The 15,889-nt window shown below is 43.7% G+C and overlaps 1 protein-coding gene across 1 annotated transcript in view; it reads right to left on the bottom strand.

Moving 5' to 3' along the window:
• The window catches only part of LOC311141786 (electrogenic sodium bicarbonate cotransporter 1-like), a gene marked incomplete at both ends in the record, with an annotated part of 148,705 nt that overhangs the window by 30,970 nt on the left and 101,846 nt on the right, over positions 1–15,889 (bottom strand). Inside the window, 5 exons of the mRNA XM_084177238.1 lie at positions 2,988–3,162; positions 3,499–3,612; positions 3,688–3,842; positions 4,285–4,372; positions 4,462–4,619. Coding sequence (XP_084033364.1) covers positions 2,988–3,162; positions 3,499–3,612; positions 3,688–3,842; positions 4,285–4,372; positions 4,462–4,619 — 690 coding nt within the window. The remainder of the gene's footprint in view (positions 1–2,987; positions 3,163–3,498; positions 3,613–3,687; positions 3,843–4,284; positions 4,373–4,461; positions 4,620–15,889) is intronic.

Here is a 15,889-nt window from a genome sequence, read left to right as displayed (position 1 = left end):
AAGTTAAATCTAGAATCGGCTTCCTATTTTCGCAACAAAGCCTCCTCCACTCATGCTGCTAAACATGCCCTCGTAAAACTGACTATCCTACCGATCCTTGACTTTGGTGATGTCATTTACAAAATAGCTTCCAACACTCTACTCAGCAAATTGGATGTAGTCTATCACAGTGCCATCCGTTTTGTCACCAAAGCCCCATACACTACCCACCACTGTGACCTGTACGCTCTTGTTGGCAGGTCCTCACTACATATTCGTCGCCAAACCCACTGGCTCCAGGCCATCTATAAATCACTGCTAGGCAAATCCCCGCCTTATCTTAGCTCATTGGTCACCATAGCAACACCCACCCGTAGTATGCGCTCCAGCAGGTATATCTCACTGGTCATCCCCAAAGCCAACATCTCCTTTGGCCGCCATTCCTTCCAGTTCTCTGCTGCAAATGACTGGAACGAACTGCAAAAATCTCTGAAGCTGGAGACACTTATCTCCCTCACTAACTTTAAGCATCAGTTGTCAGAGCAGCTTACCGATCACTGCACCTGTACACAGCCCATCTGAAATTAGCCCACCCAACTACCTCATCCCTATATTGTTATTTATTTTGCTCTTTTGCACCCCAGTATCTCTATTTGCACATCATCTTCTGCACATCTATCACTCCAGTGTTAATACTAAATTGTAATTATTTTGCACTATAGCCTATTTATTGCCTTACCTCCATAACTTACTACATTTGCACACACTGTATATATATTTACTGTTGTCTTTTTTACTTTATGTTCTGTTTTACCCCATATGTAACTCTGTGTTGTTGTTTTTTATCGCACTGCTTTGCTTTATCTTGGCCAGGTCGCAGTTGTAAATGAGAACTTGTTCTCAACTGGCTTACCTGGTTAAATAAAGGTGAAATAAAAAATAAATAAATAATCCTAGTAAAAATTCCCTGTTTTAGGTCAGTTAGGATCACCACTTTATTTTAAGAATATGAAATATCAGAATAATAGTAGAGCATTATTTATTTCAGCTTTTATTTCTTTCATCATATTCCCAGTGGGTCAGAAGTTTACATACACTAGTATTTGGTAGCATTGCTTTTAAATTGTTTAACTTGGGTCAAACATTTCGGGTAGCCTTCCACAAGCTTCCCACAATAAGTTGGGTGAATTTTGGCCCATTCCTCCTGACATAGCTGGTGTAACTGAGTCAGGTTTGTAGGCCTCCTTGCTTGCACACGCCTTTTCAGTTCTGCCCACACATTTTTCAGGTCAGGGCTTTGTGATGCCACAACTTTGGAAGTATGCTTGGGGTTATTGTCCATTTGGAAGACTCATTTGTGACCAAGCTTTAACTTCCTGACTGATGTCTTGAGACGTTGCTTCAATATATCCACATCATTTTCCTTCCTCATGATGCCATCTATTTTGTGAAGTGTACCAGTCCCTCCTGCAGCAAAGCACCACCACAGCATGATGCTGCCACCTCCGTGCTTCACGGTTGGGATGGTTTTCTTCGGCTTGCAAGCCACCCCCTTTTCCCTCCTAACATAACAATGGTCATTATGGCCAAACAGTTCTATTTTTGTTTCATCAGACCAGAGTACATTTCTCAGAAAAGTATGATCTTTGTCCCAATGTGGAGTTGCAAACCGTAGTCTGGCTTTTTTATAGCAGTTTTGGAGCAGTGGCTTCTTCCTTGCCGAGCTGCCTTTCAGGTTATGTCGATATAGGACTCGTTTTACTGTGGATATGGATACTTTTGTATCTATTTCCTCCAGCATCTTCACAAGGTCCTTTGCTGTTGTTCTGGGATTGATTTGCACTTTTCTCCCCAAAGTACATTCATCTCTAGGAGACAGAACGCGTCTCCTTCTTGAGCGGTATGACGGCTGCTTGGTCCCATGGTGTTTATACTTGCGTACTATTGTTTGTACAGATGAACGTGGTACCTTCGGGCGTTTGGAAATTGCTCCCAAGGATGAACCAGACTTGTGGAGGTCTACAATTTCTTTTCTGAGGTCTTGTCTGATTTCTTTAGATTTTCCAATGATGTCAAGCAAAGAGGTACTGAGTTTGAAGGTAGGCCTTGAAATACATCCACAGGTACACCTCCAATTGACTCAAATTATGTCAATTAGCCTATCAGAAGCTTCTAAAGCCATGATATATTTTTCTGGAATTTTCCAAGCTGTGTAAAGGCACAGTCAACTTAGTGTATGTAAACTTCTGACCCACTTGAATTGTGATACAGTGAATTATAAGTGAAATAATCTGTCTGTAAACAATTCTTGGAAAAAATTACTTGTGTCATGCACAAAGTAGATGTCCTCACGACTTGCCAAAACTATAGTTTGTTAACAAGACATTTGTGGAGTGGTTGAAAAACTAGTTTTAATGACTCCAACCTAAGTGTATGTAAACTTCTGACTTCAACTGTACATCCTGATAGTTTAACACCCCTGATCTACATCCTGATAGTTTAACACCCCTGATCTACATCCTGATAGTTTAACACCCCTGATCTACATCCTGATAGTTTAACACCCCTGATCTACATCCTGATATTTTAACACCCCTGATCTACATCCTGATAGTTTAACACCCCTGATCTACATCCTGATAGTTTAACACCCCTGATCTACATCCTGATAGTTTAACACACCTGATCTACAGCCTGATAGTTTAACACCCCTGATCTACATCCTGATAGTTTAACACCCCTGATCTACATCCTGATAGTTTAACACCCCTGATCTACATCCTGATAGTTTAACACACCTGATCTACATCCTGATAGTTTAACACCCCTGATCTACATCCTGATAGTTTAACAGCCCTGATCTACATCCTGATAGTTTAACACACCTGATCTACATCCTGATAGTTTTTATAAATTTTTACTGGGTATCTGAAATCAAAGAGTGCACCTTTAATACAGTTCATAACGAAGGTCTCAACATGCTTGTCAGACAGAAGAGATAGCCTGACCTGCATGTTGTCGGTGGCATCTCCTAGCAACCCTCCGAAGGTGATGGCATTAGTTACGGTTCCTAGATAGATGAACAGGATGGCCGACAGCGCCTGGATGTGGAACGCATCGTAGAAATCACTGGCGAAGAATGGAGCTTTCCTTTTGATGTCAAGTAGGAGGCCGCCACAAAACCTGAAAATTATGAAGGAAAACATTCTGGTTGTCCTGTCCTGTCCTGACTCACTTACCTATCCTGAGACTCCAGAGGTTCTGAAGTGTTTCATTGGTTGATCAGAGGTTCAGTTTTATTGGTTTTAGAAAGAAAGTTTTTGGGCGCTCAAGAAACAGGAGTCGAGGTGTAACTACCTGTTTTTTGAAAAGGATAAGGCGTAACGCTCACTCACCTTAAAAAAAATATTATTTTATTCAAGCAACTATTAAAAGCTTGATGTTTCAGCCTTCATCAATGGCCTTCATCAGCCTTCATCAATGGCCTTCATCAGTACAGTGTTTTATTAGTTGACTCACCTGCCTGTCTTCTTGAGCTCGTCTCCCACTGCGTGCCCCCCTCCCCCCCCTCCCCCATCATGGGGCGTGTCTCCGTTCATATGGCCGCTGTCGCCTCCTGCATACATGTTCTTCCTGAGAAGCACAATATAGAGGACTATAGTATAGAGACTATAAAACAGCATATGATGTCAGCAGATAGATGCTAACCTCTTGTCAGCAGAGGGTACAGACTTGGGCGGTTCTATCCTGATGGCCGGGTCCCATTCCCCCGGGGGTAGAACGATCACCTCATCCAGAAACTCATCGATGCCAGCCAGCAGATCCTCTCTGTCCTTCGCCTTGTACGCTATGTCATGGAACACCTGCACAAGACAAAGTCGGTCAGTTCAACAACACTTGGATTTGATTTGGCTTTTTATTGACAAATTTACGTAGTTTGTTTTGTCTCTTGTAAAGTAGAAAGTTATTGTTCAAATTGTCTACTGATTAAATTAAATACGAAGTTAGAGCTGGCAGTTATTGTCCTGTAGGGGGTCTCAGTGAGTTCTCAGTTAGTTAGAAAAAGCTGGGAAAAACAAAGCAGTTGTGAACAAGTACATCTCAGCTGGCTTGGAAAGGGACTGAATGTGAATGTTCAACTAGTAGACTGCATATACCTGTACAGCATTCATCTGACTGACTTATACAGGCAGCATAGTATTCAGTAAGGACTCAGATATGTCTTTAGCTGACACCTTGCTCTGTGCTGCTTACCTCATCTGACATCATAGCTGATACCTTGCTCTGAAACCTTGCTCTGCTTACCTCATCTGACATGAGGGTGGCGATAGCTCTTCCTATCTCATGATAGGACTTGGCTTTTCCTTTGGGTCCTAAAAGGATGAAAAGGAATCTGAGGAGGAAAGACCAGAGAAATTACACTATGATGTCAAACCGCAACAACTCTAGTTTACATTTAAAAATATATATTTATATATTAACCTGGTGGGGACGGGGACTTCGGTGAGGGCTCCCAGCATCACAGCCTGCTGTAGACGGACAAATGCCACGAAGGGGGCGTCCAGGAAGTCCACCTCTCCAACGAGAACGTTGGACGCCTCTGCGTCTGGGGGAAGCTTCTTCATGAACTTGTTCTTCAGCTGAAACAGATAATAACAGAGGACACCTTCAGCCCAGCTAACAGAAACCCAGGGAGGGAGTTCAACATTAGCTGGGACCCCGGATCATTAAATCCCATTCCAGCCAAATACCAAACCAGGATGATCAGCAGAAGCCAGCCCTCCTGTTCCTAGCAGGCCTGGGGAAGATGTACCACCCAGCATGGAACCTGTTCTCTAATATTTGTGGAAATATATTTATGACAAGATATAAAAACAGTCATTTGTTGATTGTATCAGACACTGTATTGAGCCCTTATACCCATGCCTTTACACATGAATCAATTTAATCTTCTCTTTATGCTTTGGGTCCACAGTCAGCACACAGCTTCAGTCTTCTCTTTATGGTGTCCACAGTCAGCACACAGCTTCAGTCTTCTCTTTATGGTGTCCACAGTCAGCACACAGCTTCAGTCTTCTCTTTATGGTGTCCACAGTCATCACACAGCTTCAGTCTTCTCTTTATGGGGTCCACAGTCAGCACACAGCTTCAGTCTTCTCTTTATGGTGTCCACAGTCATCACACAGCTTCAGTCTTCTCTTTATGGGGTCCACAGTCAGCACACAGCTTCAGTCTTCTCTTTATGGGGTCCACAGTCAGCACACAGCTTCAGTCTTCTCTTTATGGGGTCCACAGTCAGCACACAGCTTCAGTCTTCTCTTTATGGTGTCCACAGTCAGCACACAGCTTCAGTCTTCTCTTTATGGGGTCCACAGTCAGCACACAGCTTCAGTCTTCTCTTTATGGGGTCCACAGTCAGCACACAGCTTCAGTCTTCTCTTTATGGGGTCCACAGTCAGCACACAGCTTCAGTCTTCTCTTTATGGGGTCCACAGTCAGCACACAGCTTCAGTCTTCTCTTTATGGGGTCCACAGTCAGCACACAGCTTCAGTCTTCTCTTTATGGTGTCCACAGTCAGCACACAGCTTCAGTCTTCTCTTTATGGGGTCCACAGTCAGCATACAGCTTCAGTCTTCTCTTTATGGGGTCCACAGTCAGCACACAGCTTCAGTCTTCTCTTTATGGTGTCCACAGTCAGCACACAGCTTCAGTCTTCTCTTTATGGTGTCCACAGTCAGCACACAGCTTCAGTCTTCTCTTTATGGGGTCCACAGTCAGCACACAGCTTCAGTCTTCTCTTTATGGGGTCCACAGTCATCACACAGCTTCAGTCTTCTCTTTATGGGGTCCACAGTCAGCATACAGCTTCAGTCTTCTCTTTATGGGGTCCACAGTCAGCATACAGCTTCAGTCTTCTCTTTATGGGGTCCACAGTCAGCACACAGCTTCAGTCTTCTCTTTATGGTGTCCACAGTCAGCACACAGCTTCAGTCTTCTCTTTATGGGGTCCACAGTCAGCACACAGCTTCAGTCTTCTCTTTATGGGGTCCACAGTCAGCACACAGCTTCAGTCTTCTCTTTATGGTGTCCACAGTCAGCACACAGCTTCAGTCTTCTCTTTATGGTGTCCACAGTCAGCACACAGCTTCAGTCTTCTCTTTATGGTGTCCACAGTCAGCACACAGCTTCAGTCTTCTCTTTATGGTGTCCACAGTCAGCACACAGCTTCAGTCTTCTCTTTATTCTTGGGGTCCACAGTCAGCACACAGCTTCAGTCTTCTCTTTATTCTTGGGGTCCACAGTCAGCACACAGCTTCAGTCTTCTCTTTATGGTGTCCACAGTCAGCACACAGCTTCAGTCTTCTCTTTATGGGGTCCACAGTCATCACACAACTTCATTCTTCTCTTTATGGGGTCCACAGTCAGCACACAGCTTCAGTCTTCTCTTTATGGTGTCCACAGTCAGCACACAGCTTCAGTCTTCTCTTTATGGGGTCCACAGTCAGCACACAGCTTCAGTCTTCTCTTTATGGGGTCCACAGTCAGCACACAGCTTCAGTCTTCTCTTTATGGGGTCCACAGTCAGCACACAGCTTCGGGGCTTTGTGTGAGCAAGCCCCACAAAGAAATCAGTTGCACTGCACACAGTTTTCATGGGCCTTGTTTCCTGTGAAACCAGCCCACTTGACATTGTGTCTTATTTTTCCCCAGTGGGAGCTGTGGTGCTTGGGGAAGAGGGAGAGCAGGACCTGCTGCCTTGGCGGCCTGCTTGGCAGCTGTAGCCTCTTTCTTGGCGTTCATGTGGTTCTCACGAAGCTCACATGCCAGATCCAGTGGGATGCATGGTGCTGAGGATGAAGCGTTCTTATTTATTTTACATCTGTACACCGTGAGTGTTGCTTTACCACTCTCCATCACTGATGTGGAGTACAGCTCTACTGGTATGTTGTTTTGCGCAGAATGGGGCAGCTCCCGCCTTTGTTTGTTCACTGTTCCTAGCAGGCTAGTCTTCTTTGCAATCAACTTGTCTGACAGGGAAAGAATGTGAAGAAGTTGCCCATGGTCACATTTCTGCCTTTGCCCATGTAAGGCTCAACGAGTCTCAAAACAACAGTCTCAGACAGTCGCTCACCCGCTGGCCTGGTGTCATCTTTCCACAGATATGGAAAGCCATTGAGCAATTACTTGGTTTGGACATCGGCGGCTTCCCAAAATGTAACTGAAGTCACATGCACCATTATCAGTTTCTATCTGATTGCTGGCATCCATTCATCCATTCATCCATTCATCCATTCATCCATTCATCCATTCATCCATTGACGACAGAATAGCATATTTTAATTTTACGTTTATTATGTTACTAGTTTTTGCATAGTAGCCAGAGCAATGTTGCTGTGTGAATGGTCATGTGTTGAATGCATGGATGTAACCAGAGCAATGTTGCTGTGTGAATGGTCATGTGTTGAATGCATGGAAAGCACGGTTATTCTTGGAAAAAGTGCAATTTGGTAAAAAGGGAATTTTGAGAGTTATTTGACAAAGGTAAGTGTCATAGAAACGGCAGAATATGCTCTTTCAGATTCTATATAGAAATCACAATGTTTTACCTGCATGTGACTCTGAAGGATGATTTGTTAAACCGATGCTCCTTTCCCTGCATCTGTCAATTACAAGATTCGCCCATCTCTTCATGTACAATTTGACAACTGATAGGCCTAACATTGTCACTCATCAGATTATTGTCAATTCATCTTGTCTATAGGCTAACTCTTATTACATTTGAAATTAGAATTGGTATAGTTTAGGGTAGTTACGATGGGCCGGCTGTGCAAGTTGACTAGCATCGTTTGTTTCCCGCTCATCAACTTGGATATCGTCAATGTCACCGGTCTTCTAGGCGTCACTGATCTGGTTCATTACCACCAACCCCGGACTGTCTTGTCTTATTACCACACCTGGTTCCCATTCCCCCTGATTAGTATGTGTATATATGTCCCTTGTCCGTTGGTCTCATGAGTACCGTGTATTGTGCTCTGGTGGTTTAAGGGTCTCGTCCTGTGTATTGTGTAGAGGTTACACCTCACTCTTTGTTTGGGTTACATCCCTTGTGTATGTACAGTGAGGGAAAAAAAGTATTTGATCCCCTGCTGATTTTGTACGTTTGCCCACTGACAAAGACATTATCAGTCTATAATTTTAATGGTAGGTTTATTTGAACAGTGAGAGACAGAATAACAACAAAGAAATCCAGAAAAACGCATGCCAAAAATGTTATAAATTGATTTGCATTTTAATGAGGGAAATAATTATTTGACCCCTCTGCAAAACATGACTTAGTACTTGGTGGCAAAACCCTTTTTGGCAATTACAGAGGTCAGACGTTTCTTGTAGTTGGCCACCAGGTTTGCACACATCTCAGGAAGGATTTTGTCCCACTCCTCTTTGCAGATCTTCTCCAAGTCATTAAGGTTTCTAGGCTGACGTTTGGCAACTCAAACCTTCAGCTCCCTCCACTGATTTTCTATGGGATTAAGGTCTGGAGATTGGCTAGGCCACTCCAGGACATTAATGTGCTTCTTTGTTGCCTTGGCCTTTGTTGCCTTGGCCGTGTGTTTTGGGTCATTGTCATGCTGGAATACCCATCCACGACCCATTTTCAATGCCCTGGCTGAGGGAAGGAGGTTCTCACCCAAGATTTGACGGTACATGGCCCCGTCCATCGTCCCTTTGATGCGGTGAAGTTGTCCTGTCCCCTTTGCAGAAAAACACCCCCAAAGCATAATGTTTCCACCTTCATATTTGACGGTGGGGATGGTGTTCTTGGGGTCATAGGCAGCATTCCTCCTCCTCCAAACACAGCGAGTTGAGTTGATGCCAAAGAGCTCGATTTTGGTCTCATCTGACCACAAAACTTTCACCCAGTTCTCCTCAGAATCATTCAGATGTTCATTGGCAAACTTCAGACGGGCCTGTATATGTGCTTTCTTGAGCAGGGGGACCTTGCGGGCGCTGCAGGATTTCAGTCCTTTCAGACAAGATCCTCCCGTGTAGTTCTGGGCTGATTCCTCACCGTTCTCATGAACATTGCAACTCCACGAGGTGAGAACTTGCATGGAGCCCCAGGCCGAGGGAGATTGACAGTTATTTTGTGTTTCTTCCATTTGCGAATAATCACACCAACTGTTGTCACCTTCTCACCAAGCTGCTTGGCGATGGTCTTGTAGCCCATTCCAGCCTTGTGTAGGTCTACAATCTTGTCCCTGACATCCTTGGAGAGCTCTTTGGTCTTGGCCATGGTGGAGAGTTTGGAATCTGATTGATTGATTGCTTCTGTGGACAGGTGTATTTTATACAGGTAACAAACTGAGATTAGGAGCACTCCCTTTAAGAGTGTGCTCCTAATCTCAGCTCGTTACCTGTATAAAAGACACCTGGGAGCCAGAAATCTTTCTGATTGAGAGGGGGGTCAAATACATATTTCCCTCATTAAAATGCAAATCAATTTATAACATTTTTGACATGCGTTTTTCTGGATTTTGTTGTTGTTATTCTGTCTCTCACTGTTCAAATAAACCTACCATTAAAATTATAGACTGATCATTTCTTTGTCAGTGGGCAAACGTACAAAATCAGCAGGGGATCAAATCCTTTTTTCCCTCACTGTATATATACGTGTTTGTGTTGGGTGGAGTAATACATCCCCTAATACGTATTCCTGCGCCTGTCTTCTAATCATTATACAACGTGACAGTCAAGGATATGTTTTGCATTATTCTAAAGGCCTACTGCAACATGTAGCATGTTTTCGTTTCCCACAATACATTTGATTAGTAATAGAGTTATAGTCAATAAATCAGACCCATAACAGCTTATTTTTACAAAGTAAAACGTGAAAGTGAATGGTATCAACCTGCAAGGAGCGCGGTCAAATGATTAAAATGAGCGCCAACACTGATAAATAGGCATAACACAAACTCATCATTTCACTATTGTTGTTCTAAGTTAAATCAACCTCTTCACCCTCATCATTCGGTTAGGCCTAATTTAAATTTGATTGTGAAGTAACTTGCACAATTATCAATTTGTAATTTATTCAGTGGGCTGCCATCGTTTGCGTTGCTGGATAGAGTAAAATCAAATCAAATCAAATTGTATTTGTCACATGCGCTGAATACAACAGGTGTAGACCTTACCGTGAAATGCTTACTTAAAAGCCCTTAACCAACAATGCAGTTTTAAGAAAAATAAGTGTTAAGAAAATATTTACTAAATCAACTAAAGTAAAAAAAATCATCCATTTGTCATTCATTCAGTGAGGAGAGAGAGACTCATTAGTGGCTGGCTGGGTACCAACGTCCTACAGCACATTGTCTTGGCTGGGTACCAACATCCTACAGCACATTGTCTTGGCTGGGTACCAACATCCTACAGCACATTGTCTTGGCTGGGTACCAACGTCCTACAGCACATTGTCTTGGCTGGGTACCAACATCCTACAGCACATTGTCTTGGCTGGGTACCAACGTCCTACAGCACATTGTCTTGGCTGGGTACCAACATCCTACAGCACATTGTCTTGGCTGGGTACCAACATCCTACAGCACATTGTCTTGGCTGGGTACCAACATCCTACAGCACATTGTCTTGGCTGGGTACCAACGTCCTACAGCACATTGTCTTGGCTGGGTACCAACGTCCTACAGCACATTGTCTTGGCTGGGTACCAACGTCCTACAGCACATTGTCTTGGCTGGGTACCAACATCCTACAGCACATTGTCTTGGCTGGGTACCAACGTCCTACAGCACATTGTCTTGGCGGATTAAGTCAGGAATACAAACATTTAGGAAAAGTCAGGGAAGGAGCAGGACATAGCTTTTTTGGGGGGCTGATTTTTACAAAATCAAACGTCAGTGGCAGTTGGCCTATGGCAGTTCTATTGTTAACAATACCCATCAGTTAACACAGTGGCCTACACTTTAACAATACCCATCAGTTAACACTGTGGCCTACCCTTTAACAATACCCATCAGTTAACACTGTGGCCTACCCTTTAACAATACCCATCAGTTAACACTGTGGCCTACCCTTTAAAAATACCCATCAGTTAACACTGTGGCCTACCCTTTAACAATACCCAGCAGTTAACACAGTGGCCTACCCTTTAACAATACCCATCAGTTAACACTGTGGCCTACCCTTTAACAATACCCATCAGTTAACACAGTGGCCTACCCTTTAACAATACCCATCAGTTAACACTGTGGCCTACCCTTTAACAATACCCAGCAGTTAACACAGTGGCCTACCCTTTAACAATACCCATCAGTTAACACAGTGGCCTACCCTTTAACAATACCCATCAGTTAACACTGTGGCCTACCCTTTAACAATACCCAGCAGTTAACACAGTGGCCTACCCTTTAACAATACCCATCAGTTAACACTGTGGCCTACCCTTTAACAATACCCATCAGTTAACACAGTGGCCTACCCTTTAACAATACCCATCAGTTAACACTGTGGCCTACCCTTTAACAATACCCATCAGTTAACACAGTGGCCTACCCTTTAACAATACCCATCAGTTAACACAGTGGCCTACCCTTTAACAATACCCATCAGTTAACACAGTGGCCTACCCTTTAACAATACTAATCTGTTAACACTGTGGCCTACCCTTTAACAATACCCATCAGTTAACACAGTGGCCTACCCTTTAACAATACCCATCAGTTAACACAGTGGCCTACCCTTTAACAATACTAATCTGTTAACACTGTGGCCTACCCTTTAACAATACCCATCAGTTAACACAGTGGCCTACCCTTTAACAATACCCAGCAGTTAACACAGTGGCCTACCCTTTAACAATACCCATCAGTTAACACAGTGGCCTACCCTTTAACAATACCCGTCAGTTAACACAGTGGCCTACCCTTTAACAATACCCATCAGTTAACACTGTGGCCTACCCTTTAACAATACCCATCAGTTAACACAGTGGTCTACCCTTTAACAATACCCAGCAGTTAACACAGTGGCCTACCCTTTAACAATACCCATCAGTTAACACAGTGGCCTACCCTTTAACAATACCCATCAGTTAACACAGTGGCCTACCCTTTAACAATACCCATCAGTTAACACTGTGGCCTACCCTTTAACAATACCCATCAGTTAACACAGTGGCCTACCCTTTAACAATACTAATCTGTTAACACTGTGGCCTACCCTTTAACAATACCCATCAGTTAACACAGTGGCCTACCCTTTAACAATACCCATCAGTTAACACAGTGGCCTACCCTTTAACAATACTAATCTGTTAACACTGTGGCCTACCCTTTAACAATACCCATCAGTTAACACAGTGGCCTACCCTTTAACAATACCCAGCAGTTAACACAGTGGCCTACCCTTTAACAATACCCATCAGTTAACACAGTGGCCTACCCTTTAACAATACCCATCAGTTAACACAGTGGCCTACCCTTTAACAATACCCATCAGTTAACACAGTGGCCTACCCTTTAACAATACCCATCAGTTAACACTGTGGCCTACCCTTTAACAATACTAATCTGTTAACACTGTGGCCTACCCTTTAACAATACCCATCAGTTAACACAGTGGCCTACCCTTTAACAATACCCATCAGTTAACACAGTGGCCTACCCTTTAACAATACCCATCAGTTAACACTGTGGCCTACCCTTTAACAATACCCATCAGTTAACACTGTGGCCTACCCTTTAACAATACTAATCTGTTAACACTGTGGCCTACCCTTTAACAATACCCATCAGTTAACACAGTGGCCTACCCTTTAACAATACCCATCAGTTAACACAGTGGCCTACCCTTTAACAATACCCATCAGTTAACACAGTGGCCCACCCTTTATCAATACCCATCAGTTAACACAGTGGCCTACCCTTTAACAATACCCATCAGTTAACACTGTGGCCTACCCTTTAAAAATACCCATCAGTTAACACAGTGGCCTACCCTTTAACAATACCCATCAGTTAACACTGTGGCCTACCCTTTAACAATACCCATCAGTTAACACAGTGGCCTACCCTTTAACAATACCCATCAGTTAACACAGTGGCCTACCCTTTAACAATACCCATCAGTTAACACAGTGGCCTACCCTTTAACAATACGCATCAGTTAACACAGTGGCCTACCCTTTAACAATGCCCATCAGTTAACACTGTGGCCTACCCTTTAACAATACTAATCTGTTAACACTGTGGCCTACCCTTTAACAATACCCATCAGTTAACACAGTGGCCTACCCTTTAACAATACCCATCAGTTAACACAGTGGCCTACCCTTTAACAATACCCATCAGTTAACACAGTGGCCTACCCTTTAACAATACCCATCAGTTAACACAGTGGCCTACCCTTTAACAATACCCATCAGTTAACACTGTGGCCTACCCTTTAACAATACCCATCAGTTAACACAGTGGCCTACCCTGTATTAACAAAAGTCCAACAATGAATCCTCCTGAATAGTGGATCCTTATTCAAGCTTTAGGTGGTCTACTGCCTGGTCTGAGACTAAATTACAGAGCATTCACTAGATACAGGTATGTTAATGTAAACCCTGATGAATGCTATCACATATACTTGACTGTTTAAGCTACGGTGATTTCCTTTCCAAAAACGACTGTACACTTGGATAACGATCCGTGCAATTTATAAAGCAAGCATCATAGAGTACCCATAACAGACCCTGTAATAAACCTTCGACCCTGGAGAAAAACCATGTAACATGTTAACAATTGAAGCTGTGGTACATCACCATGTAACATGTTAACACTTGAAGCTGTGCTACATCACCATGTAACATGTTAACACTTGAAGCTGTGGTACATCACCATGTAACATGTTAACACTTGAAGCTGTGGTACATCACCATGTAACATGTTAACACTTGAAGCTGTGGTACATCACCATGTAACATGTTAACACTTGAAGCTGTGCTACATCACCATGTAACATGTTAACATGTAACATGTTAACTGCAGAACACGTGTAGAACATTTCAAGCAGTGCTAGAATCCTTCTCTTGTCTTTTTTTTTCTAGTCTTTCTTAGCTTCTGCCACAGTAATTGTTGCCAAATTACTACGAATCTGAATCTGATCGCCAGTTCCCAATTAACTGGAAGCAATTTAGTTGGTTTAGCGAAAAACATTGTGGCAACTAATTACAAAAACACTGTGACGCAAGGAGAGCCTCTTAACTCAGTGAGATTCCAAATCTAGGAGACATTCTGGCATGTTTCTGAATGACCACACCTCTAACTCTAACCCCTCTCCCCAATCACAGACTGTCATGTTGTCTTCAGTCTTGGCAGCAGGTTGCAGGGGGTGATTAAGCTGAGGCATTAAAGTTGATTAAATCACTGGTCTGATCTGATCTGGGTGTAACACAATCTAGATCAGGTCCAGTAAGCAACATCTGAAATTCCACTTTCTATCCCATCAGACCGCATTATTAAATTACAGAATATTAGTTCTCAATTTCTACATCTGGATCATTCCGTGTGTCTTTATCTCCTAAATGACAGGATTAATCTGCAGACACTGTCTAACCTGTCCTCCAGCAGTCACTACTGTTTCTGTCTGCTATCACACACTGTCTAACCTGTCCTCCAGCAGTCACTACTGTTTCTGTCTGCTATCACACACTGCTAACTGACCTCCAGCAGTCACTACTGTTTCTGTCTGCTATCACACACTGCTAACTGTCCTCCAGCAGTCACTACTGTTTCTGTCTGCTATCACACACTGCTAACTGACCTCCAGCAGTCACTACTGTTTCTGTCTGCTATCACACACTGCTAACTGTCCTCCAGCAGTCACTACTGTTTCTGTCTGCTATCACACACTGCTAACTGACCTCCAGCAGTCACTACTGTTTCTGTCTGCTATCACACACTGCTAACTGACCTCCAGCAGTCACTACTGTTTCTGTCTGCTATCACACACTGCTAACTGTCCTCCAGCAGTCACTACTGTTTCTGTCTGCTATCACACACTGCTAACTGACCTCCAGCAGTCACTACTGTTTCTGTCTGCTATCACACACTGCTAACTGTCCTCCAGCAGTCACTACTGTTTCTGTCTGCTATCACACACTGCTAACTGACCTCCAGCAGTCACTACTGTTTCTGTCTGCTATCACACACTGTCTAACCTGTCCTCCAGCAGTCACTACTGTTTCTGTCTGCTATCACACACTGCTAACTGCCCTCCAGCAGTCACTACTGTTTCTGTCTGCTATCACACACTGCTAACTGACCTCCAGCAGTCACTACTGTTTCTGTCTGCTATCACACACTGCTAACTGTCCTCCAGCAGTCACTACTGTTTCTGTCTGCTATCACACACTGCTAACTGACCTCCAGCAGTCACTACTGTTTCTGTCTGCTATCACACACTGCTAACTGCCCTCCAGCAGTCACTACTGTTTCTGTCTGCTATCACACACTGCTAACCTGTCCTCCAGCAGTCACTACTGTTTCTGTCTGCTATCACACACTGCTAACTGCCCTCCAGCAGTCACTACTGTTTCTGTCTGCTATCACACACTGCTAACTGTCCTCCAGCAGTCACTACTGTTTCTGTCTGCTATCACACACTGCTAACTGTCCTCCAGCAGTCACTACTGTTTCTGTCTGCTATCACACACTGTCTAACCTGTCCTCCAGCAGTCACTACTGTTTCTGTCTGCTATCACACACTGCTAACTGTCCTCCAGCAGTCACTACTGTTTCTGTCTGCTATCACACACTGCTAACTGCCCTCCAGCAGTCACTACTGTTTCTGTCTGCTATCACACACTGCTAACTGTCCTCCAGCAGTCACTACTGTTTCTGTCTGCTA

This window comes from Coregonus lavaretus (genome assembly GCF_964263955.1).
Source record: "Coregonus lavaretus genome assembly, chromosome: 14".
Lineage (NCBI taxonomy): Eukaryota > Metazoa > Chordata > Actinopteri > Salmoniformes > Salmonidae > Coregonus > Coregonus lavaretus.
This window is presented reverse-complemented; position numbering and strand designations above follow the sequence as displayed.